This window comes from Crocodylus siamensis, chromosome 4 (genome assembly GCF_052110815.1).
Source record: "Crocodylus siamensis isolate JL-2025a chromosome 4, ASM5211081v1, whole genome shotgun sequence".
NCBI classification, from domain to species: Eukaryota; Metazoa; Chordata; order Crocodylia; family Crocodylidae; genus Crocodylus; species Crocodylus siamensis.
Window position 1 is genome coordinate 153,988,411 of NC_143398.1, and position 25,816 is coordinate 154,014,226.

General features: G+C 48.6%; 1 protein-coding gene across 2 annotated transcripts; it reads left to right on the forward strand.

Annotated features, from left to right (window-relative positions):
* Positions 1-665: 665 nt before the first annotated feature.
* On the forward strand, positions 666-20,853 carry TMEM98 (transmembrane protein 98). Of its 2 annotated transcripts, none has more exons than XM_090044280.1 (7): positions 666-845; positions 7,887-8,096; positions 10,149-10,280; positions 12,442-12,475; positions 13,113-13,228; positions 14,372-14,431; positions 15,123-20,853. In XM_090044280.1, the coding sequence occupies exons 2-7, from the start codon at positions 7,966-7,968 to the stop codon at positions 15,328-15,330; spliced, it is 681 nt and encodes a 226-aa protein (XP_089900406.1). In that variant the 5' UTR covers positions 666-845; positions 7,887-7,965; the 3' UTR covers positions 15,331-20,853. The 2 variants fall into 2 exon arrangements, with proteins under 2 accessions (XP_089900406.1, XP_089900407.1); XM_090044281.1 differs by lacking the exon at positions 666-845 and adding an exon at positions 910-4,472.
* Positions 20,854-25,816: the final 4,963 nt, after the last annotated feature.

The window sequence follows — 25,816 nt, forward strand, 5'->3', positions numbered from 1 at the left end:
GGCCCTCAATGGCTTGCCAAAGCTCAGTAAGTGGCCCTCCACCCAAAATAATTGCCCACCCCGATCTAGAGGAGCCCAAGCTCTTGGGGGCCCCATTCATGTCACTATCAGTCATAGCCAGTGAGTTGTACCTTGCTGTCATCCACTGAATACCACTATTAGTATTATCCGGTCCCTAGGCAAGGTTTGAAGTTCGTGTGTATAAGCAACAAAGGTGGGAAAATTGCTTGTTTTTTCTGGGCCTCACTTCTCCATCTGTAAAACGAGGGTAAAAACACTGTCTAGCCTCAGAGAGGTGTTCAGAAGGTAAGCTCTCTTAAAGCAGAGATTCAGATTGGAGCTGGGTTGGTCTGCAGGCAAAAGTAATCAGAAGTCTTGGGGAGGTGATATCTTTTATTAGACCAACTAGATAGTTGCAAAAAGTGCTACAGTACTGGGGGGGGCTAGATAGATGCTCAATTCAAGTATGGGACTCTGAAGTGCCTTTTCTTGTTTGACTGGGATTTTCCTGCTTGTCTAGCCATGTCGACTAATTTCTCATGCCTCTGCCGCTGTCTGGGGCTGTATCCCAGTGTGTCCCTATGGAGAGAAAGCAGCTGACCAACAGCACTCTCAGCCCACATACTAATCATTGCTCTGTCAGGTTGGAGTCTGTTCAGTTTTACTCCTAACACACATAAGCACACCAGCTAGGAATGCTTACAAGCCAGAGCACACCGTGAGGATAATGGGCTAGGCAGCTCTCAGCCTAAGGATCTGGGAGTCCATTTTGTTTGAAGGGAGAGAAACTTGAAGAACAAACGCTGGCACATTGGACCCTTTTGTCTAACCCACAATATTTGCAGGTAACTGTAAAATGATCTAGGATGGAGAGTAGTCTCCAACTTTTTTTTCTTCTACAGGGGAAGGCTCAGTCTGGTAGCTGCTCTGAATTGTTCGTTCTGGGGCTGTCTGGGAGACAATACTTTAAGAAACTTTACAACTTAGATTCAGCCTTTTAAAGAAGAAACCGATTCAGAAAACAAACAGCTAACACTAAGCCGTGTTTCTCACTCTGTGAACAGTTTGGGAACAGGGACGACATTCCAGATCTGTATTTAATCCTATTAAAAAAAATCAGCTATTCAAAGGGCAGATTTTTGTTTTGCAGACTGCTTTTTTTCCTCCTCTGAGTTGCTTGAGAAGCCATGGTGAAATCAAAATTCCTCAGCAATAAGTGATCGATTCCAGTTGCAAAAAGGCGAGGCTGATTTCTCTTTTTCCTTTCTTTTCTTTCTAGGCACTTTTATTCCTCTAGGTCTCTGCTAGCATAACTTTATGGCAAGGTATTACTGATAGAATTTTCTCCAGGCTTAGGCAATTGCATTTTGTTGATGAGGAAGTGGGTTTATATCTAGAATTAAACTGAATTATGCCGAAGGCATTGTGTAAACTTACAATGTTAGAGATCCTTTCAAATCACAAGGGGAGAACAGTGTTGGTGGGCCAGATGCTTATATAAACCACTGCAGTTACACTATGGATTTGCTTCTAGGAAATTGGCTACAACAAAACACCAGTATGGTTGATTGCTGGGTTTGTTGGTGGAGGATAACTAGATAATTCAAATGTGTAACGTAGTTTCAATTTGTTTAGTGGCTGGGGTCCAATCTTGGAAACCCAGGAGTAAATTTATGCACGTGAATAACCCCCCTTGTGCTTGCAGGCTCAGGTCTGAAAGAAACATACTGTCCTGAATTATTCTCTTTAGCTTTTTATCAGGACTGCAGGCAAAAAACATATCAATACGATTGTTGTACAGTCTTAAAGGGAATATCATAAAAGTGGATTTAGACACCCTAAAACTACACTGATGCATATTATGAGACAGCGTTCATGTGAGTCAGGGAATAGTGCAAGTTCCTTCTGCAGCGGCAGTGCCATAATATTCCTCCCATTGTACAGTAATGTGGATTACAGTTCAAGTGCACATTCCTAGGCAATGCAGTATGAATCTATGCAGAAAATTATGTTTGGGAAAAGTTAAAAGTTACTTATTTCAGCACCTGGGGCATAAAATACTAAGGCTGAGCACTCTCATTATGGGTTATGTTATAGCACTGTGTAGATACTCTATTGAGATCAGAGCCTAGTTGTGTTAGGTGCTGTACAAATACATAGCAAGGGAGAATATCATCCCTGTGGTAAATAGACAAAGAAGAGGAGGGAAAGCAGAGCACAGCAAGGGGGAGGTGACTGGTCTAAGACTGTGAAATAGAGCCAAGAGAAAAAACAGCTTTCCTGGGTCCTGGCAGAGACCCCTCTCCACTGGACCCACCAGGCTGTTACGCTCCAGAATGTGACTGTGGCAAATGTTGCCTTTAATGGTTTGTAGATTTAACTTCACTCATGTGAGTAGCCCCCTCTGACCTTAATCGCCAGACTATTAAGGAAAAATAGAAGGATTGTGTGGGGCTTGAAGGAGCTCTGCAGTTTTTCATTCCAGATCTGGCTTTTGTGTTCAAATCTGCCTCTAAAGAGGGTTGTCTCTGCTATGCCACTTTTCCATCAGCTTGCATAGCAAGTACAGGGCCAAGTGCCACTTCTGAAATGCTTTCTCTGATTCTTTTTTAAAGTAAAAATAATAATGAATATATGAAATGTTAACTAAATTTTTTAATGCTTCAGCGGAAACAACGTAGTCTGGGAAATTACAGACCCACAAGTGAAAGTTTGAAGCAAATGCAAATGCAGAAATGGGAACTAACTTTGCTACAGAAAAGCTAGTGTGGATTGCTGCTCTTACTGAAACACCACTGTGGCTGGACTACTAGTCCCCGGAGGAGCTCACTGACATTGCAGGGCTGTGCTCTGGAGGAAGCAAGGCAGCATTACCAGTCACAGGAGGTGAAAATCATGAGCCAAACCTTAGGGAATCATGAGACTGGCTTAAAAATCATGAGATTTTTAAAAGAACTGGTGTGGGGGAGGGAATTGTTAGCTGCTGGTGCTGGAAGCAAGATTTTGCTTGGTGATATCTTTCACTGGACCAACTGTATAGCTGGGAGAGATGCTAGACAAGCCTGAGGGTACAAAATACCTCCTCAAATCTGGGAAAGAAGCAGGTATAGCTGAAGCTAAATGCCATGACTTTGGTTTCACTCCATTACATCCCTTGAAGACTGGGAAGAGGGGGTTTAGCCTGTGGGACAAAGAGTTTTTATCAGAAATAACTACAGCCCAAGTAAAGAGCAACTGAAATAACTCCACCTTGTTACATAAAAGAATAAGACCATTTGACACAGAAGAGGTTCTTTATAATCTGGGGAGCACAGAGAGAGGTTAGCACAAGGAACAGGCAAATTGTAATGAGCTGTGAAACCGTTATCTGTGTGAAGTCCACAGATTTCAGTGTTCAGCAAAGTTATGAGTTTTTCGGGCATCATTTTTTCAAGATCTTTCCCACAACCCACAGACCTCCTTGCATTCATAGAGGCTTCTCCAGCTGTCGGGGTTTAAACAAAATTCCAAGCACAGAGAGACTGGTAACAAGAACGGGCAGTGCCATAGGGCAACAGTCATGTCTCTCTTGAAATGTGGTGCCCCGGACTGGGCATCAGTGCCATAGGGCGAAAATGGGTCCTGTAAGTGAAGAGCAAGCAGGCTTCGCGCCCTTCCCAGAGATGGGCCTCACTAAACAGAGGAAGGCTCTTGCAGACAGATAAAGTGCTGCGTTTCCTCTCTGAGCAGCCCCTTCCCCCACACACAGGCCTGGCTCCTTTCAGCAAAGATGGCAGATTTGGGGGAGGAGTGGAGAATCTTAAATTACAGAAACCAGAGCTGAAAGAGGCCTCAGGAGCACATCCTATCCAACCCCCCTGCTCAGGGCAGTATCAGCCTTGCCTCAACTATGCCAGCCGAGCGTCTGTCTAACCCACCCTTAAAAGCTTCCAGCCTCTACCCAGTCTGTGCCAGTGCTTGCCCACCTGCAGTCAGAAAGTTCTCCCTAACATCCACTTTACTTTTCCCTTGCTCCATTTCAAATTCATTTCTTCTTGCCCTGTCCCCTATGGACACAGAATAGTTTATTGCCCTCCTCTTCCTGACAACCCTTTCTGTTTTCACATCTCCTGTCCGTCTTCACTTTTCCATACTAAATAAACCTAGTTCTTCCAATCTCTCCTCATATTGTGTTCCCCGGGCCCCTAATTAGTTGTGTTCCTCTCCTCCGGACTCTTTCTAGCATGGGCATGTCTCTCTTGAAATGTGGTGCCGCAGACTGGGCACCGGTGAGACAGCGTGTGGAAGAATCACTCCCCGTGACTTGCCTACGACAGAGCTGCAGCTCCCCGGGGAGTGCCCAGCCCAGGGTGTTTGCTGTAGGTGGGGATAAAGGTCGTGCAGAGCTCCGAGTGTTTGCTGGGCGTCCCCAATCCAGGACCAGCACGGCAATCCTGGCTGCTCATGCGCTGAGAGTGCTCTCTGGCAGGCAGGTAGGAAGGACCACAGCTTTATTTCTCTTTAAATGGCTTGACGGAGGAGCTGGGGGTCCCAGCGTGCCTTCCTCTTGCCCCTTCCTGCAGAGCTGCATGACGCAGGGCAGACCTGTTTGACTGCCATGGGAACCTGCTCTGCTCTGAGGCACGGAGGTTTCAAGCCAGGCTCCCTGTGCTTTGGCTACACTCCCGGTACAGCACCTGAAGGAGCATGGTGTGCTATGGGCCCGGATGGGGTTGCTGCGTCGCTGCGCAGTTTGAATGCCCCGTGCACTTTGGGTCCCAGTGCACCTTGGACATGGGCTAGGCCTGGGCATCCCCTGGGTCCCTGTGCCACCTGGTTTGGGCATCTCTGTGCTTGTGGGTCTGGCCTGGTTCTGGGTGTCCTGTGCTCTGAGCAGGGACCTGCCCTTGGCTTGTGCCCCACTCCCCAGCCCACGCTCAGAATCCCGGTTCCTAGCTCATCCTCCTTGGCCGATCAACCAGTGTCCACGCTCTTGACCATGCTCGTCTCCTCAAGAGATCTTCTCCTTTAATGGCTCCGGCCTCTACTGGTTCCTGTGCTTCCTCTCCACGCTCCTCCTCAGCATCCCCCCCTGCAGCACTTTCTTGAGTCCCGCAGGGCTCCCCCTCTCCTCTTCCTGTAAGCCTCATCTCATCTGCCAGCACACACATGCAGCTACCCTCTTTGTGCTGGTGAATCACAGACCTACCTCTCTGCTCCAGACCTGTCTCCTTCCATCTAGACCAAACTCTCAGCCTGACTTGGACAGCTCCACGTGGGTCTATAGCCAGCATGTGACTAAAACAGAGCTCTGGATCACTCCACCAGCTGCCCACGACCACTCTGCCTGTCACTCAGGCCCTTAACGTGCATCCTCTTTGACTTGCACCTCTGCCTCTAGGTGGTGACACCCTGGCTATGTCTGATTTCACAGAGTCTTCCTGCACAAATGGCTAATGATTCAGCCTTTCCTCTCCTTCCACCAGCGAAAACTGTCACCCTGGCTCTCACCATCTGTCATCTCAGTTGCTGTAGTGTCCTGACAGACAAAGCCTTGGCTGGGATGATATGATTGGGAATGGTCCTGTTTGGAGTAGGGGGTTGGACTGGATAAGGTCCCTTCCAACCCTTTTGTTTTTTTATGATTCTGTGATTCTCTCCAGCTTTGATACATGCAGCACTTCCTGCTCACTCCCATGCCGTTCCAGCAGATTATCTGGACTGGCTCATGCCCCCCTCTGCACCGTCCACAGGCACCCCCTTCTCTCTCACCTCAGATGTGAACTGCTGGTCTTCTCTGTTAGGAGTCTCCATGACCTGCCCCAGCATCTATCATTTGCTACTGAAACATTAGCTCCCCACATCTGCTCAAACCTAATGTGATCTAACAAGTGGATCACTAGCATCATTCACTTGTTAGATCTTCACACAAAGACCTCCCCCTTTCCTGCTGCCCCCTATGCTTGGGGGGAGCTGCCCATAAACAACCATGCATGTAATGCATTATTCTTCCTCAGAGCCCTCTTTAAAGCACATCTTTTCCATGATGACTCAAAAAGATTTGACACCATGAGACTGTCACTGTGCTGAGAGCCCTGCTTCCCAATGCTATCTCAAAGTTTCCTTGTGTTCCTGTCCGTCTGCTCCATCCACCTGTGCTCTCTTATCTTAGGCCAGCGGTGCTCAAGCTTTGGGTCCCGTGAGCTGGATGTGTGGTGCGGGGCTGGTCCATGGCCACTTCTGCCCGGTCTGTGTGCACCTGGATTGGCCCCATTCTCCTTCTGCCTGGTTCTGCATAGTCACATTGGGCCCTACATGTTGGGATCAGGGCCCGGTGCTCAATCTAGCACGCTCTCTGGCCTATGAGCAGCCACTACTCTTCCATTGCCAAACTTCTGGGCTTGTGGGGAGCCTTGGGGGCCAGATAATACAGCTCCACAGACAATATCTGGCCTGCAAGCCAGGGGTTGAGTACCCCTGTCTTAGACTGCAAACTCTGCGTGGCAGGAACCTGTGTTTTGTGTTGTGTTTGTACAGCACCGAGCGCAGAAGAGCTGTGGCCCATGACTGGCGTTCCTAAGCACAACTGCCCTACAAATAATAACAACAACAACAACAATACCACAAGGCATCCTAAAAGTAGAGCAGGGCTTAGTCATTCCTTTGAACATACAACTGTCCTACATAGATAACAGGCTGCAGTGCTTTGGGAACAGTACAGGATCCCAATGATGCTGGACAGAGTTAAGGTTATGGTATCAGTCTTGTATAAATGCATGTGTATCAATGACTTGCTTTGGAATGGTAAGGCTGATTTTCCTGGCTCTGTAACTCTTTAAATCACTAATATTTTGAAGAGGTAATAGACATCCAAATGCTTGATTGGTACCTGCACCCATTTATTATTTATGACAAGCAGTGATGTCTAGTGGGTAGAGTATTTTCCCATGAGACAAGAGACCCCGCACCCAGCGCTGCTGCTGTCCTGTTGAGTGGCCTTGAGCAGGTCACTATCCTTTTTTTCCCCGCCCCTCTCTATATTCTGTCTTGTCTATTAAGATAATATGGTCTTTGCAACAGGGATCATCTCACAGGGTCTGTACAGCACCTACCACGTTGAGGCTCTGATTTTGCCTGAGGTCTCTAGGTGCAACTTCTAACATAAGCAATAAATCTTTGTGATGGGGAAACAACTGTACTATTTGTGTGTTTCTGGGCTTGCTGCTATTCGGTAAGGTTCAGCTCCTGGGCAGATGCTCCTGTCTGTCTGTGCACTTCAGCCTGGCTCATCAGAGCTGCCTAAATGTTTCAAATTTTGTTGTTTCTTTGAAGTTTGGAATTTGAAATGGGAAACGTGTGGCAGGGCCCCTCCTTCCCCTGCTTGTACATAACCCAAGATGGAGCCTATGAAATCCTGAAGCTAGAAATCTCACATTTTGAAACTGGGAAGAAATTATGGAACGGTATTCTCCAACCTGCTTGTGAACTGATTTTCCTTTTTATTTCCCCCTGAGTGCTTTCTGTCCCCTTCCCCTCTCTTCTGTGGACCATTTTGTGTTGTGCTGGGCCATCAAGGGGGCACTCTGCAAAGTGGAAGATGGATACCTAGTCGTAACTGTGTAACCACATGAGCGGTATAGGGGAGAAGGGAGGGGTTTCAGTTTCTGGGTATATGGGAATTGTGTGGGTGGGGGAGGGTGGAGAGAGGGGTGTACTTTTTCACTTTCGTCTTTTTTTTTTTATATATATATATAATCAAGGCTTGAAAAGTCAAACAAAAAAGTCCTTCTCCCCCCACTCCATACTTTTTGCATTTGTTTCTGCAAAGTTTCCCTGATCATGTCCTGGGCTGTAATTTTTTCTCACATTCACTGTTTGGGCTTTCACTCTGTATAACTGCATTCCAGCTTAAGCATTATTTTTCTAAACTGACCTGTGGGATGGAAATGCACCTCTGACTGCAGCCTGCGGTGCTGCTGAGAAGCCATGGAGACTGTTGTCATCGTTGCCATCGGCGTGCTTGCTACTATTTTCCTGGCTTCATTTGTGGCATTGGTGGTGGTGTGTAGACAGCGGTACTGCCGGCCCAAGGACCTCCTGCACCATTATGACACAAAGTGAGTATCCAGCCCCTTCTCCTCTGGCAGATCACTGCTAGAGAGGAGAGAAAGAATTAGGGGAGGGAATGGGGTAAAGGGAGGAGTGTGTGAGCGCCACCCAGGTGCTGGTAGAAATGAGTCTGGAGAGCTCCTATAGAGACCATGAGGAACAATTCGGGTCAGTCTTTCAAGCCTGCCTGAGTCATTGGGGTCAAGTCTATACTGCTTCCCCACTGAGCACAGCACCACTGTGAAAAAACAAGCCCTTTCCCCTCACCCCTGGACCAGACCCCAGCAGTTAGGCAGAGCAAAGGGCCTGCGTGTGTGCCCCTGTCCTGCTCTCAGGCTTCCCTGAAACAAGAAGCCTGGTTGCAATGCTGAACCATGTGCTCAGGCCCCCTGTGTGCCCTCTACTTGACCTTGGCAGGGACTTCGTATAGACATGACTGTCAAGTCATTGCTTTCTGAAGGCTGTGATCCAACGTGGCAGATGAGAATCTGTTCATGGCAGATGGCTGAAAATGAAATGGCCAAAGAGCTAAGGCAGAAATACAGCCAGGAGCAATACCTACATTAGGAAGTGGCACTGCTTTCACCACACCCAGTAGGGTTGAAACACAACACCTTGCTAGTGTAGAGTAGTAGGTGAAAGAGCTTCACTGTGTGGGGAGGGGAGCACACCCTTTTATAAGGGCCCTTTTTACTGGGGCAAAGGTAAACTGGCATAATAACTTTACACTGAAAATCACTAGGATGAAGGCACCTAACTCATTTAGGCTTCCTTGAAACCCCAGGCTATGTGGCTTCTCTGCATTTCCTTTTTCCCCCCAGTGGAGATGCAATATGGTTCTAGAGAATGAGAAGATCAAACGGGATGTGAGGAACATTAGTCATAGCATCTAACACACAACTCAAAGCATCAGAGATCGGAGCATGGGGCTCTGGTCCAAAACCTGAGATAGAAGAGAAGAGAACGGAAGTGACAAGTGCCCGAGGGAATATTTGCAGGTTGGGCATTTCTGAGAGATCTTGTCTGGAGAGTTCAGAGGTGGCATTAAATGCACCTTGGGAGAAGGAGTGTAAGTCCGCTGCTTAGCCCTATCACATCCCTCGTGGTTTGTTACAACATCAGCAGTTCAGCCAAAGAAGACTCAATAACTCTATGGTTTTATTGAACAAGATACCAGTGGGGAGGGAAGCCAGAAGGTTTCGATGACAGTGCCTCAAACGTTTCAAATAGAGAATTAAACACAGAGCTCGGAGGTCCAGATTCTTCACACCCTCATACGTTAGGACATCATGTATATCAGGAGGGGCACCCCTCTGACACGCAGGACCCTGGGACGTATTTTGGGCAAAGCACCCAGGAAGTCCAGCACCCTTAGTCACTAGTCACTTTTCTGAACATCTTGGCCATAACCACTGAAAATAAAGGATTCTGGCAGAACATGCTTGGTGACAACTTCTCCAAGTACAAGCATGACTTAGGAGCCTAATTCCTATTTTCAAAGTGACTTAGACATTTAGGATTGCATTTTTCAAGTCATTTAGACATCCAACTCACTTTGAATCAGTGAGACTCAGTCACTTAAGTCCAAGATTTTTAAACATACTTAGGGAGTTACTTGATTGGTTCCCATTGGGTGTTCCTGGGCTGGATGTGGCCCATGGGACCATGTCATGTGGCCTATGGAGCAGGTAGAGGGGCCAGGAATTTTGGCGGTGGGGCAAGTGGACAGAGTCGTGACACCAAAATCCAGGCCACAGAGCTCTATTCTTGACACATATTGGTGGCAGGGAGTGAGCAATGGCTGTGCTTAACGCCCTGCAGTTGCCACTTGCCCTGCCACTGCTGAGACTGGATCTGACCACAAGAAGCCCTGTGGTCTAGGATGTGGTCCACAAGGGGTGGGGTGCTTTTGACTTCCCTGCTCTGAAATATCCTACTGGGGGGGCCTAGCTGCGTCTTGAGGAGGCACTCTCACCCCGTATGCATTTTAGAAAAAATTTCCCTTTTGCTATTTCTATCCCAACTACTTCCCCTCCATCAAACCTTCCCTGTCCTTCCAGGCCTATTGTTGACCTTATTGGTGCCATGGAGACACAGTCCGAGCCCTCAGAGCTGGAGCTGGATGATGTTGTAATAACAAACCCACACATCGAGGCCATTTTGGAGAACGAGGACTGGATTGAAGATGCCTCGTAAGACATGCAATGTTCCTTCCCACATGTTCTTTAGAAATCTCTCCCTGACTCTGCTGCCCGTGTCCTTGTCCACAGCACTGTGCTCTAAGTTTGGGAGCCCAGGCACTGCATTGAGAGCATGCATGTGCTTACCTGGAGCCACCTTAGTCAGCAGTGAGGCTGGCAGGGGGGTCAGGTATTGGTCTGGCCTCAGGGGGTAGTGCTTTTTCTATGTATAGCTACGCCACCGGGCTACTGGATGACTTGGAACAAGTCTCTCTTCCTCTCTTTGGCTGTCCTGTTGAATTAAACTGCCAGCTGTTTGGGTGGGCACTGGGGCAGATCCAGGAGGAGATACAGTGATGCAATCTCTCTCCACTCAACAGATGTTAATGACCCTCTATCCTTTGTTTAACTGTCTTGATATTCCACTAATCAAACTATCCTTTCTTCTGCAATTTTGCTGTCTGTTAACCATTCTTAGTAACATCTCTCTTCTATTTCACAGCTCTGCAGACTGTTTTTAGTTCACGCTAAAAAACTTTAATTTGGATGTGGTAATATTAACTTTGGTGTGGAAGTGACTGACAGTGAAGTAATGGAGGCACTGTCAAGAGGCTTAGGAAGGCTAGATTTTGTTTAACTATAATGACTACAGGACTAATGACGTGCTATCTTTTGATTATTTTTTGCCTAGTTTGTTGTGTTTAGCATATAATCTAGCAAATAGTGCACATTCCAATAGTTATATTATTGTTTCTTTGCACTTAAACTGAATAGCAAAGCATCTAGTTTCTCATGGAACAACACATTATTTTCAGTTCAATGTGATGTTGTGTGACCAACACAACAATATTTTGTATCCTAATTTCCTGAAGGAAGAACCCTGGTGCAGGCTGGTCTGTGGGACTGCTTTTGTGCATGTTGCACAACATGGTAGCAGCTATATGTTATAGAATCAGAGAAGCAGGGCTGGAAGGGACCTCCAGAAGTTGTCTAGTCCAAACCCCTGCCTAAGGCAGGATCATCCCTATGAAAACCATCCCATAAAAATCCAAAATTTAAACATTTCATAAAACTATCATTGACCGTAACATAACAGAACATGTAACATCCTAACCTGCCACAGGTAAAGTACGCAGACAATAGCAGTCAGCGCCCTGTTCTGTAAAAAGTTGTTAATATATGCTCAAGAGATCCCAGGTGGAGGGCCATGCCCCCGCTACAGAGGAAGACCAAAACCCCTATACCCCATACCAACCTGACCATGGGGTAAAATTCCTTGCTGGCCCAAATATGGCATTTGGTCTGGCCCTGAGCAGAAGGGCAAGACCCTTTAGCTAGGAACCTCTGGCTTTAAGTCCCAACAGAAGCACTGCTACACCCTACTCAAAGTCTCCAGCCTTGGTTGCAGCCAAAACCCAGAGCCTCTGAGGAAGGCTTAACTATACATAGCTGAAAACTATGTACACCAGAGGCATGTGAGGTTAGGAAGTGGAAATTTAATTTGCACCTACAAATACAACTGGACTCTGACAACAGTTACTCATTCCCTGGTACAGTGCAAAACCATGAGGTCTTGCTTCTGACTCCACTGTCCTGTATTTGCAATGTGCTAACGTTTTATGTACAAGCTCTTGGTGGAAGTCACTCTAATAGACACACCCCATATATGACTAACAAAGGATTTTAGGATCACAGATTCTAGCAATTGGCCATTAAATAAGCCATCAGATTTGTTCATTTCAAGCGCAGATGAGACAGCCCCCTTATCTAATCTCCTGCACAGCACAGCCCTGAGACCTTTAGACAGTGGTTCCAGCAGGAAGCCCACAACTTCTGATTGAGATCAAACTTTTACCACAAAGAGCAGTTCAGTCTCAATTTTTGTAGCTTTCCAGGGGGAGACAGAGTGCTACTACTATAGGTAAAGAAGTTGTTCCCCTGGTTGTTTCCCAGCCCTGTTAAAGGTATACGCCTTATTTTCAGCTGGGCCTCTCAGGGCTGGATTTTGAAGTAACATAATGAGAAAAAATGACTAATGTCTGAAGTGATTTCTGGTGAGTAGATCCCATGGTAAATACATATTTGATTAAGTCTCCACCACAGGATGGAATGAAGAAAAGGCTATGACAAGCCAGACATCTTTCTTAGTTACTGCTGTTCTCTTTCTCCCCAGGGGCCTGGTTTCTCACTGCATCGCTATCCTGAAGGTAACTCATCCTCTCCAGAACTTTTATACTAGGAAAACAAAGCACCTTTCAGCAGGTTGCTTTGCCTGCTGGCTTCTGCAAGAGCTCCTCAGCCAGTCCTCCCAAGCAAAGCACAGCCTTAGATAAATCAAATCAAACCAAATCCTTTTGCCCTGTCCTAGACATGAGAAATGGAGCCCCTTTTGCTCTGACCCTCCCCTCACAGCTAGCTAACTTGCTTGCTTGATACTCTCCTGTGATCACTCTTCTGGGAGGGTTTAAAGTTCCCAGTGGGGCACTCCTTACTTATCCAAAGGCTGCATAGCTGAGCTTTCTCAACAGGGTTGACTGTTCCCTCTTAAAAAGACAGACTGCCACGTTACACATCTGTGAGTGTATCCGTTGTTGCCACTACTGAGTATGCAATTGCTGCTATGACATAAGTTTGTGGTACGATTCTTATCTCACTCCTCCCACAGACCCACATGCTAGAGTAAATCAGTAGGTGTGAATGAGAAGAGGGGGTTGATTTACCTCCACTATAACTAAACAACAGGCCGACGGTTTACCTAGAATCACAGCCGCAGTCTCATTTCCACCATGAGCCTTTGTCTTCGAGCCTGAATCGGTCACTTGTCCTCTCCTCCTCTGTACGTAGATTTGCCACACTTTGACAGAAAAGCTTGTAGCGATGACGATGGGTTCTGGAGCCAGAATGAAGTCTCCAACCAGCCTGAATGACATCATTGTGGTTGCTAAGCGAATTAGCCCCAGGTGAGAGGAGAGGGTTTCTGGTGAGCTTGAGTCAGTAAACTAATAGGTAGAGGGGGAGCTCGGCTTGCAGTTCAGATGAAGATGCTATCCCCAAAAATGCTGAATCTTAGCCAGTGCTCCTAATTAACAATGTGGATGAACTGTGCTTCACAGCATTATCTACCACAGGCATTCAGAAAACATACTAGACCCCCAAGTTCCTAAGGATGGTTTAAAAATTATGAGATTGTAATAAATAATAAACATCAAGTATCATAGTACTTAGGGTCAGAAGGGACCTAAACAGATCATCAGGTCCGGCCCCCCAAGGTGCTTTGATTTGCCTCCTTGGTCTTTGTGGCTGTAGAGGGCATGTTTTCAGGACCTTCTCTGCAGCCGCAACTTCTTAAAAATATACTTGATTTCAATGGAAATGGCTAATCTCATGTGACTCCAGGTGCTGGGGCTTTAAGAAGAAAACACAAGAACTGGCAGCACTGGGTGACATTTTCTTCCTGGCACACAGCTGGGGCTGAAATGATGCAAGGATTTAAAGATCAAAATCAACACTTTGGATTTCAGCCAGCAAGTGGGAAGCTAATGCTGTCTGAGAGAGACACAAATTGTTAAAACAAGCTCAGGTTCTGATTCCCAAGAGCCCAGCACCCACACCTGAGGCTTCATGCTTAAAACAGCTCGGGTCCATCTAGGCCTGGACTGTAAGTGACTGGATTTTTAAAAAATGCTTAGCTGAGGATGTTTACACGATTCTAAGTTTCAGACCCCTACTGCTCTCCAGCAGGACTTGTTCCTAAACCACTTAGATCTTTTTTTTTTTTAAATCACCACCCCTCATTCTTAGTGGGATCTGCTTGGTGTGGGGCATTTTTGCTCATGAGGCCTCTTCCATTTACATGCCCAATATGAGCTGGGATCTGCTGGAAACTCTGTCCCAATTGTAGATGTTGAGAACTTTTCCAGTTCTCACCCTAAGCCCTTTGCTGATTGGTGCCTTAATGCATTGCAGGTGTTTGCATCAAATAGGCTATGTGCTTAACTTTGAAACATGTCCATGGTGGGGGAAATGAAATAAACCCAACCACCTAACAGAGACCTTGCAAAGGAAACAGTGAAAAACATGAAAACCTCTCTCTTTCCCCCTAGGGTTGATGATGTTGTGAGGTCAATGTACCCTCCACTGGATCCCAAGCTTCTGGATGCAAGGTAAAATCACTCTTGTGATAGCTGGGAAAGGAGCTTCCTTCCTGGGAGACATATTGAGCCATGGATATATGTGGAGGGCTGGGATGGAAACCCTCTGAGCCTGGAGCCAGAGCTGCTCCCAGGGAGCTGCTTTCTCATGCTCACGTGGAGGTAACCCGTGCCAGGCCTTTATCTTCCACTGGGTACTCTCCACTGCAGCCCAGCTGGGTCTGTGTGTAGGGAGCTTGGCAGCAGACTCCCAAGATGCATGCACGCCTCACACCACTTGCCCACTCCCTGCCTTCCTGTGCAGGAAAAGGGTAATGCTGTTGCCTGTTGCAATGTGTAGGGGGTACACGGAGGTACACGTGCACCCCCTGAGAGTGCTGGTGCACCCCCTGACAGGCCGCACACCCCACTTAGGCAATGGACAGGGGTGCAGGCAGGAGTGCCAGTGGCCCCCTGCGAGCACTGTCTGGGGAGTGGGAGCACCGTGGCCACTTCTGGAGTGCCATGGCAACTTCCGGGAGCACTGTGGCTGCTTCCCGGTCGGTGCAATTGGGGACCGCTCACCCTGGTTGGCTAGATTCCCCCCTCCCTGGTCGCTGACTGGTCGCGGGGGGGGGGGGGGGCATGTGCCCCCTCTGATTAAGGTGGCACCAGTCACCCATGGCCATTGCCATCAGTAAAAGCCAGGCCATTCTTTTTGCAGGACAACGGCCCTCCTGCTCTCTGTCAGCCATCTCGTCTTGGTGACCAGGAATGCCTGTCACCTGACTAGCGGCATGGACTGGATTGACCGATCGCTTTCTGCAGCGGAAGAGCACATGACTGTGCTTCGGGAGGCTGCTCTTGCCACTGAGCCCGAGAGAAACCTCCCGGGGGCAGAGAGCTTCCTGCAGGAGCAGTCAGCCATCTGAAGTATGCCTGTTGGGAGACTAGACCCCAACACTTCCCAGGCTGTGAGCCTCTGGGTTCAGGCTACTGCCCTGGGTGGTGCCCTGTTCCAAAACTTGCATGAGCTAAGCACAGCCATTAGTATATTTACATTGAACTCCAGACAGATGGTAGCTATGGCAATGGTCCTCTGCCCTGTCCCCTGCTGCTTTGTAGTTTGGTTTAATGTCCTACTTTGTGGAACAGTGGGACCATGGTTAATAAAATCCCATGAGAAATCATGCCTGGGTGCAAATGTGCTGGGAGGACTGGTTTAGACCAGCGTTTCTTAAACTGGGGGATGGGTTTTTTAAACTGGAAGTAAGCAGCAAACTTGCCACAGGTGTGTGAGAAGAGGGAAGAGCCCACTAGATGAAAAAGGGGAAATACTGGTATATAAGAAAGAAAAAGAAAGAAAAATGTAGGCCAATTCTCCAGTATCTCTCAGGCAGCTGGAGAAGTTCCAACATTGCTGTTGTGACATAAAGTGTTGCATTTTTTTAATGTCCTTCACAGGAATCAGTAGGGATCTGCAGCAGGGTAACACCCAGAAAGGGCCACAAGACCCAGGCCAGTTTGAGAACTGCTAGTTTAGACCACACATGCACAGCCCCTGCTTTTGAACACAGTCAAGGCTAAATATGATGTGGCCTAATCATGGGGTTGCTGCAGAACAATTTAGCCACCACCCAGTTTCTGCCAAGATGCCCTAAAGAGGCTTTGAGGAAGACCTCCACCTCGCCCAGCACTGGGCGCTCTCAGGTGGAACAGGGCTAACGCAATAGCCCTACACTCCTTCCCCACCCACCCAAAGCCTGTTCCTGTCCTGTGCTGCATCTCCAGGGGTCCACAGCACAGTCTGCCTTGCCAGGGTCCATCTTTCGGGGACCGCATTCCCCGAGGACAACCCCCACCTTGCGTGGAGCGTGCGTGTGTGTGTGTGTGTGTTGGGGGCAGGGGGCAGGTTTGCAGTGAATCAATTTTATTTCATGAGAAAAAGCTTCTGCTGAAATGTTTATGCTTTGTCTGTGGTGAGAGACAGGCACCCCCGGGTCCATTGGGAGGCAGCTGCATGGAGTTGTACCCCCCAGAAGCCCCTTGGAAAGGGTGTGGCGCTGCCATGCAGGCTAGAGGGCAAGGCGAAAGGAGAAGCAGGGCTCACAACCCTCCCTGCTAGGGCCGGACCCAGACAGGCTCCTATTGTCACAGTGAAGCGCCAGCTCTGCTACACTGGAGGCCGAGCCCTGCTTTCTGCTTAGAGTCCAACTCTGCTAAAAGCCATGGGCTTGGTGGGATTGTCTTGAAACCTGCTGCCTGTCATGGTTGAGCAAAGTAGTGCTAGTGACTGCGATTTTGGAGCGTTTGATTAAGAGAGGCCTGACGCAGCCCTGCCAACAGCCCAGAAGAAAACGTGCGATGTTACAAAATCGCTGCATTCTTCTTCTGTCAGCAGCTGGGGGCAGCTGCTCCCCAAACCAGTCTCAGCCGCTCAGGGGTTTCTCTCCGTGAGTGCCTGCCCCTGCCTGCCTCTCTGGGGAAGTGATACTGAGAAGTTTATTGGGGCAGGGACCTCAATGCCTGGAGATGTTTTAGAGTGTTTTTTTGCACTACCCCAAGGTGTCCCACAACAGGCCCAAGTGAGCTGAGACTCCCGTGAGAAGGCAGGCCCAGGGACTCTGTACGCGTGTCCCAGTCCTAGACAGCAGCACCATTAAAAACAGTCTCTTTAGGCAGGGTCTGTTTGAACATTGCAGTGTTCAGAGCTTCCCTGGGCTCCTGGTTGATAAAAGCTCCCATTCAGTCACTGGATCATCCTTTGTCTCCCCAGGGCTCTTCATCCATGAACCAATTTTCATTCAGCTCTTGCCAGCCATTCCCTACATTCCTAGCCACATCTCTCAGCCCTCCTGGCCCTCCCTCTCCACCCCTGACCCTGGGGAGAATTTATCTTTTGCTTTCCATGGGCAGCATTACAAACTGAGCAGATAAGCGGAGTCACACACACAGTTCATAAAGACACCAGTACCAAGGTAGATACTACCCAGGTTGATACCAAGGTGGTATCGTTCTACAGGCCCTGTTTACTGGGGCTAGTGATGGCCCATCTGATTTTTCTACCTGACCTGTGAAACAATTGGACCAATTCCGTCCAAGAGAACAGCCAACAAACAGGCTTTACATTTGCACACCGCTATTATCTGCCAACTACTGCAGGATGAACAGACCTCAGGCAGGGTTTCCCCTGTTCCAACCCGTGCTAAGTCCCTGACACACTGGTATTGCTTATTCATAGCCCTGGAGTTTAAGGCCAAAGGAAACCATCAGGTCATCAGGTGACTCAGCGCCAGGAAATTTCACCATGATAAAGGCATCTCTTCCATGAAGGTCCCAGCCGTGATCTGAAGAATACAGAAAACATTGCTTCCTGTAGCAGTTTGTTCCACAGGTTTATCACCCTTGATCACTGCTACCGATTTCAACTTTTACTTCCTGTTTGAATTTGCAAGATTTCTGCTTTCAGCCAGAGGTTCGGTTCTGCTTTTCTCTGCTAGATTTAAGAGGCTGTTAAGCATTTTCTCCCTGCAAGGACATCTGCACGCTGTAATGAAGTCTCCCCTCAATCATTTTGATAAGCTAAACAGACCAGGCTCTGACGGTTTCTCACTGCCAACCGCACCTTGTCATACATCCACACATGCATCTCAAGCAGGTCCAGGGAGGTGATCCTCCCCCTCTATGCGGCACTGGTCAGGCTGCAGCTGGAGTACTGCGTCCAGTTCTGGGCACCGTGCTTCAGGAGGGATGTGGACAGCATGGAGAGGGTCCAGAGGAGGTCACTCGCATGATCAGGGGGCAGCAGGGCAGGCCCTATGAGGAGAGGCTACGGGACCTGAACCTGTTCAGCCTCCACAAGAGAAGACTGAAGGGGGGATCTCGTGGTCTGTTACAAACTAGTCAGAGGGGACCAGCAGGCATTGGGGGAGTCCCTGTTCCCCTGAGCACTGCCAGAAGTGACCAGGAATAACAGTCACAAGCTGGCAGAGGGTAGAGTCAGGCTAGATATCAGGATACACTACTTGACTGTCAGGGCGGCTAGGATCTGGAACAAACTTCCAAGAGAAGTGGTGCTGGCTCCTACCCTGGGGGTCTTTAAGAGGAGGTTAGATGAACACCTTGCTGGGGTTGTTTGACCCCAGTACTCTTTTCTGCCATGGCAGGAGGTCAGACTTGATGATCTGCTCAGGTCCCTTCCGATCCTACCAACTATGAAACTATGAAGCTATGTACAACAACTTATCTGGTGTGTGATTCTTTTCTGCACCTTCTCTCGCTTCTCAGCTTCTTTTTAGGATGGATGTTGTGTACTATGATTAGTCTCCCCAGCACCATGTCTAGAGATGACATTCCCACCCTGATCAGCTCACCAACAGCCAAGGGTGCATTCACTTTTTTTTTACAGAATAGGGGGCTCTTTAAAGAAGTGAAGAAGGCACACATAAAAAGAGAGGAAAGGTGTCCCCTTCCACAGTGTGGAAGTTGGTCCTTTCTTTTTTGGAGCCCACCAAAATACACTAGTACCCACATGGGGCTTATGGTTTGAAACCCAGCAAACCTGGGCTGCCCTGTACCAAGAAGCAGCAACTGTATTTCTGGCTGTTAACCTAGGCAGGGCTTTAGGCATCTGGAAAGTAATGGAGTGGGTGGAGGATTGCCCCCTGCTTTTCTCTCTGAGCTTTTCAGGTGTTTGAAGGTTGTTTTCTCACTGGGAAATCATATAATCCAGGGTCCCACGCACAGCTCAGCCCAGAGGAGATGGAGGCAGATGAAGGGGGAAGACTGCAAACACATGCAGTCCTATGGGAGATCCCTGGTAGGGCTCTGATTGCTGCAGTTTTCCCCTTTCCCTCCACCAAGAAGCCTCAGGAGCTGGGTAAGACTTGCCAGCAGTGCTGAGGGTTGTGGGGGCAGCAATGCTGGTGAGCCAGCAGGGAGTGCTGAGAGTACAGGTGGGGCAGGTGGCTGTGCTGCAAGAGGGATGGCCTCTGCCGTCTTCATAGCCCTCGCGGGAAGAAGGGACAGAGTTTTCCTGAACTCAGTTGTGGGAGAAGGGTGCTAGGCACTTCTTCTGTGCCCCAGAGACCATGCAGGAGGGGCTCACTGCCCTGTGCACAAGGCAGGAGTGGGGAGCCCTGTTAAGGGTGAGTGACAGTACATGCAAAAATACCCCGGAAACCCCTCTGCCCAGGGAACAGGAAGGGCAGTACAGCAGAACGGAAGATCTGATTGCATCCCCAGCCAGGGCAATGGGGCAAGTGCTGTGTGCAATCTGGAGTGGAGAAACTCGGCAGCTGTGAGTTGGGAGGGGCACTGTGAGGCCATAGCTAGGTTCAGGCTCTAGGGCTGGATGGGGGCAAGAAAGAACAAGAGGGGGCTGAGAAATGCAGCCCATTCCATATTCTGCTATTAACATGTCACCCCCAGACCCACTCCCAGGTAGTTACAAGTGACCCCTCCCACCCCACATCACACTAGCTGCATGGACTCCCTCAAATCCTAGTATCATGCAATCTACGTGGAGTAGCCCTTGCAGGAAAATCACAGAGTAAACAATTGCCTTCCATAAAACTCTGTTAGGTGCATAGGAGGATGATTCCTGTTACAGCCAGCCAGAAAGCTGCCCTCCCCTCACCAGGGCCAGGCCCCGGGAAGGTTTGTGTGGCACCAAAGCACAGGTGCCAAATCTCTGCATTCCCAGTGCAACCCTTAGTAAAGAGCTACAGGACAGCAAACCCAGCCCAGCACCTCCTACAGTTTCCTCCACTTCTGCTTTCTCACAGCCCTTGCAGTCTGTGCAGCATCAGCATGACTGATGCTTCCAGTATTTGGTGCTGGGGCAGGGGTTGAGTAGCTTTGAAAATAGAAAGTGTTTTCAGTTCAAGCTTGTTTTGAAGGAAACTGAGTACCTGCTCTCCAAGGCCATGCCCACATGAGCAGAGGTGTGCCTTTAGAGCAGCACAAACAGTAGTGGCACAAATGTGTGTCTCTGTAGAAATTTACTAACAAAATCATAAATAATAGTGTAGCAGGCTCAGTGCTTCAAGGACAGGCTGATAAGACACAGGCCTCGTCGCCTTGAAGTCTGAAGCAGAGATACAGCCCCCCCCGCATTAGTTAACACGCAGCCAAAAAACAGTTTTGAAACAATTAAAGAGTTTTCCCACACTGACCTAACATCTTGTTTTCCTTCGCAGTGGAAAATTCCCACCTGCGCGCGCATCTTGTCTGTAAACTATAAATCGCCTCTAACAGTTTTATTTGGGGCCTCTGAGTTCACTCAGAGTGCCCAGCATGCTGAATAAATTTTGAGATTGACAGCAACTCTGTGTCTTTGGGAATAGCTCTGCAAGGGGTCATGAACTCCTCAACAATTTTGGCGACCCAGATGGGGACCCTTGTGTGCTGACCCGGCTGCTCGTCGTTTGGACCAACCCTCCCAGCTGGCATAGGTGAGTTTGTCACCATTCGGAGGGCTTGGTCCGGGCGTCGGGTAAGTGGGGCCCGCCGTGAGGGGTAGCTGTTCCCAGGAATTTATAGACCAGAGTGCTTAAGTCTCGGGAGGATGGTCTTGCAAAATATTGCGGTTCGTTTCTTTTGGAGGCTCGCAAATAATAATTCTCAGGCACACACTATTAGCAGCACAAAAGGTGTATTTGCAAATAGGGTCAGAGCAGAGACAGAAAAATCTCAGATTACTCCGCCCCCTGAGGAAATTCTTAGCTGGCTTTTATGTCTTCTCTCCTGGGCACGTGTGCAGAAACAGGAACTCTTACAACTCATTTCCGGTTCATACAAACATACATGTGATTACGTCACTTCATCCGTCGCATGTATATTATAACTAACTACTTAAGTATGCGGGGCGGATAGGCATATATGCATCAGCTAATTACGCACGCTCAGAAAGCTCTCTAGGTTACCAAGAGTTGAAATCCCGCCCCCTTTCAAGGACACAGTCAGTTGAATTCCAGCTTCTGTAATCTGCATGTGAAAGTCAGGGGGAGAGAAAAAGGGAGTGATTCTTAGCATAAAAGGTCCTTGGTAGTGTTTCTGCTTATCAGGTACGAGATGCAAACTGTGCAGTTCTAACAACACTCTATTCATTATGCATTTCTAACAATATTTCTAACAATGGGACAATCGGCTTCAAACATCCCACCGGGATCTCCTTTAGGGAGGCTTCTCCAGGTTTGGGGAGAAGGGAATCTGCCGGTGCAGTCTGGCATGGAAAGGAAGTGCGCTTGTATTTTGTGTACACAGGAGTGGCCTGTCTTAACTCAACAAGGTGCTCCGGATAAAAGGTGGCCGAAATTTGGCTCATTTGATCGGTCTCGTTTGGCATTCCTTCGAATGGAATTGGTAGCTTTAAAACTCAACAGATGGATTATTGGTACCTGTGGGCTGAATTGGCCGAAAAAGCCCCCAAACCAGTTCTTTACTCTACCACTCCACCTCCTTGTGATCCTCCGATTTCAGTCTCTGTAGAGTCTGAAGACGGACCTGAGCCTCTCCCTGTCCCCGGTCAACCCCTGCCCCCTGACGAGAGCGCTGCAGCTCCCGTGGCGTCAGCACCAGCTCCGAGCTCTGGACTCCCTGCCTCCAGAAGCTTTTCTTCGGTCTGGACCCGGAGCCAGGGTCCTGTGGGGGAGACATTTCCATCCAGCCAGGGGAAGGAACACCCGAACGCGGTGGTTCAGGCTCCTTTGCGAACCTACCCAGTCCCGTTTGTGGATGGCGGGGGCAGCTTCCAGGTTCACCCTACTCTAATTCATGTGCCTTTCACCCGAGGGGACCTCCTCACTTTGCAACAACAAACCCTCTCTTTTCGGGAAAACCTGATGAAGTAGGACGGACTATTCAGCGCATAGTCCATACTTAGACCCTTCTTAGTCAGACATGCAGGAACTCATGGATACCCTGCTGACCCCAGACGAGCAGGCTAAAGTTTTAAACTGTGCCAGGGCTATTGCCTCAGCAGCAAACAGAGATCCTTGGCCTTCTAATGAATGTAATTAGGATTACAACACCCCCGGGGGAAGGGCATCCCTGAGGGAAGCCCGGAATGACTTACTAGCAGGCTTTGATGAAGCGAGTAAAAAGCCCGTGAATTGGGGGAAATTCCATGCATGCAGACAGGGACCCGAGGAGCATCCGGATGCCTTCTTTACCTGTTTATGTAAGGCAGCCAAGACATACGTTCGTCTTGAGGTAGATAAACCAGAGCATGTGCCTTTGCTGGTATCAGCCTTTGTAAACCAGAGTGCTCCCGATATCAAGGAGCATTTCTGCAGGTATACTCCAGGGTGGGAAGGAAAGAGTATGTTAGAGATAAGAAACATAGCAAGCTATGTGTTTGATGGGAGAAAGGAGAGGGAAAGAAAGAAGGAGAGAAAGGAAGATTTTAAGCTAGTAGCTGCAATGGTTGAGGGAACTGTGCACAGCATGTCAGGAAGAGGACGGAACAGGGGAAGGGGCCAGGGGGGGTTTCAACAAAGGGGATTAGGTCAGAGAAACCAGGGCGAGGGGTGGTCCACAGTTCAAAGGGCCAGTGAAGTATGTTACTACTGTAAACAACCTGGACACTTCAAACGAGAGTGTCCCCAGAGGAAGGGGATGAACATCGGAGCCATCTCAGAACGGGGGCCCCCTCCGGACCGGTGACGCCAGGAGCTGGTGTCAAAAACTACTCACAGGAAAGAAGGACTCAATGACCCAACTGACCACCCTCACCCAGTCTGCCCTGCAGTAACTATAAATTGCAATAAGAGCGACCCTGTTGCCTCAATTCAGGTAGGAGAACAACGCTATGATTGTTTAATTGACACCGGCGCTACTATGTCTATGTTATCTAAACTCCTGAGCGTGCAGGTCTAATTGAGGAAGGAACTGAGAATGTGATGGGAGTCGGGGGGGATTGTTCAAAACTAGCAGAAGTGCCCCTACTCGAGTCCAAGAGGGACCCTTGTCGTGTGAACACTCCTTTTTGTTGTCTGCCCATGCTCCTATGAATTTATTCAGATGGGACTTACTGTGTAAGCTGAGGGCCACTCTACACTATAGTCTGGAGGGAATAACTTTAGAATTACCAATTGACAAACTGCCTTATTTTGCCGGGGCATTGGCCTCGGGGGTGGGGAAAAGAGAAATTTACTGGTGAAACTACAACGATTGCCAGCCACATTGTGGGGCTGAGAGGCCACCAACGTAGGACTGCTGAAGTCTGCCACTCCGGTTGTTATTCAAACCAAGAGGGGAGTCCTGCCTTGCGTGCCTCAATACCCGCTGAATAAAGAAGCAGAAGAAGGTTTACAGCCCCTTATAGATGAATACATCAGGAAAGAGATTTTAGTGGAGTGTCAGTCTCCTTGCAATACTCCCGTGTTACCAGTCAGGAAAGGATGGCAAGCCTGTTTATCGTTTTGTGCAAGAGTTACGTACTATAAATGATTATGTGATTCCCAGAGCTGCCGTAGTTCCTAACCCTGCCACTATTGTTACCTCCATCCCGTGGTGGGCCACTCGATTCACAGTAATTGATTTGTGTGCTGCCTTCTTTTCAAACCCAGTTGCAGCCCAGTCTCAATACATTTTGCCTTCACTTGGAAGAGAAAACAACATTTAACCTAGACACGACTTCCCCAAGGATACACCAAGAGTCCTACTATCTTCAGCCAAATCCTGATGAGAGACTTACAAGGTATCATACTTACCTCGGATACAGTGCTTGTACAGTATGTAGATGACCTACTACTAACATCATGGACTCAGGTAAGCTGCCGGACGGACACTTTAAGACTATTAGAAGGATTAGCTGAAAGAGGACATAAAGTATCTCCAGGAAAATTACAATATTGCCAAAAGAAGGTTACATACCTGGGGCATGTGATCTCAGAGAGACTGCGGGAATTGTCTGATGAAAGGGTAAAGGCTATAAAAGACCTGCCAAAGCCCACCACTAAGAGGCATATGCGAGCCTTTTTAGGAGCGGCTGGATTTTGCCAGCCGTGGATCCCTGCTTACGGAGAGATGGTTAAGCCTCTGGTAGAGATCACTCGGAAGGGAGAACCTGAAGTGGTTCAATGGCCCCCCGAGTTAGACCATGCTTTTCACCAAGTTAAACACCAGCTATCACAAGCCTCTGCTCTAGGACTCCCCAACTACGAGAAGCCATTTGTGTTATTTGTCCACGAGAGACGGGGAGTAGCTTCAAGAGTCCTAACCCAGAAACTGGGACCTCAGTTACGCCCAATCGCTTATTATTCGGCCACCTTAGATCCAGTGGCAAAAGGGGTAGTCAGCTGTCTGCATGCCATTGCAGTGGCAGCACTGCTTGTTGAGCGATCGAAAGAGCTAGTCATGGGGTACCCCCTCGAAGTCAGGGTTCCTCATGAAGTTGAAGCCCTAATGACTAAAGAAAAGACTCCAGCCTTCTCTCACCAGCGTTTAGCCCAGTATGAAGTGACTCTGCTAACTGCTGAAAGCGCGCGCATCTCATGCTGTACTAGCCTCAACCCGGCCTCGCTTTTGCCTCATCCCGAGGATGGAGAGCCACATCACGACTGCTGCACCGTCGTTCATATGATGGAAAAGCCCTGAGACAACCTCACTGATGTGCCCCTGAACAATCCTGACTTAGTCTTCTATGTAGATGGGTCCTCCTACATAGAAGCTGGAGTTCGTCGGACTGGGTATGCGGTCATCACTGACTTCAACATCGTTGAAGCAAAGCCCTTATCTCCCCGGCTAAGTGCACAAGCAGCTGAACTGATTGCTTTAACTCATGCATGTAAACTGGCAACCAAGATGACTTTAAACGTATACACTGACAGTTGGTATGCGTTTGGAATTTGCCACTCCACCGGGCAATTATGGAAACAGCGAGGCTTCATTACTTCTTCTGGAGCAAAGATTGTGAACTCCACTCAGGTTTCTGAGCTCCTGGAAGCCATCCAGAAACCCAGACAGATAGCCGTAATACATGTCGCCGCACACACTGGCGGGAGCATGCCTGAGGCTAAAGGAAATGAGCGGGCGGATGCTGCTGCCAAAGCTACTGCTCAGCAACCCCTAAATCTCAACGCCCTTGCTCCTGTGTGAGAGACACCCAGAGCCTTGGAAGGATATGAGCAAGCGTGCAAAGGAGAAGAAGAAGACTGGAAACGTCTCTATGGGGCTTATTCAAAAGATAGACTGTGGTACACTAGCGATGACCGCCCCATCTTGCCTAAAACATTACAGTGGCCCCTGTGCCAAATAGTCCATAGGCAAGGTCATTATGAGGCAACTGCCATAGTTGAAACCATTCTCCGAGTTTGGTTTGCCCCTGGGATCCATGCAGTGGCTAAACAAGTGACCAGCGTCTGCTCCACTTGCCCAGCGTTCAACTCTGGCCCAGAGAGAAAACCCCCACCT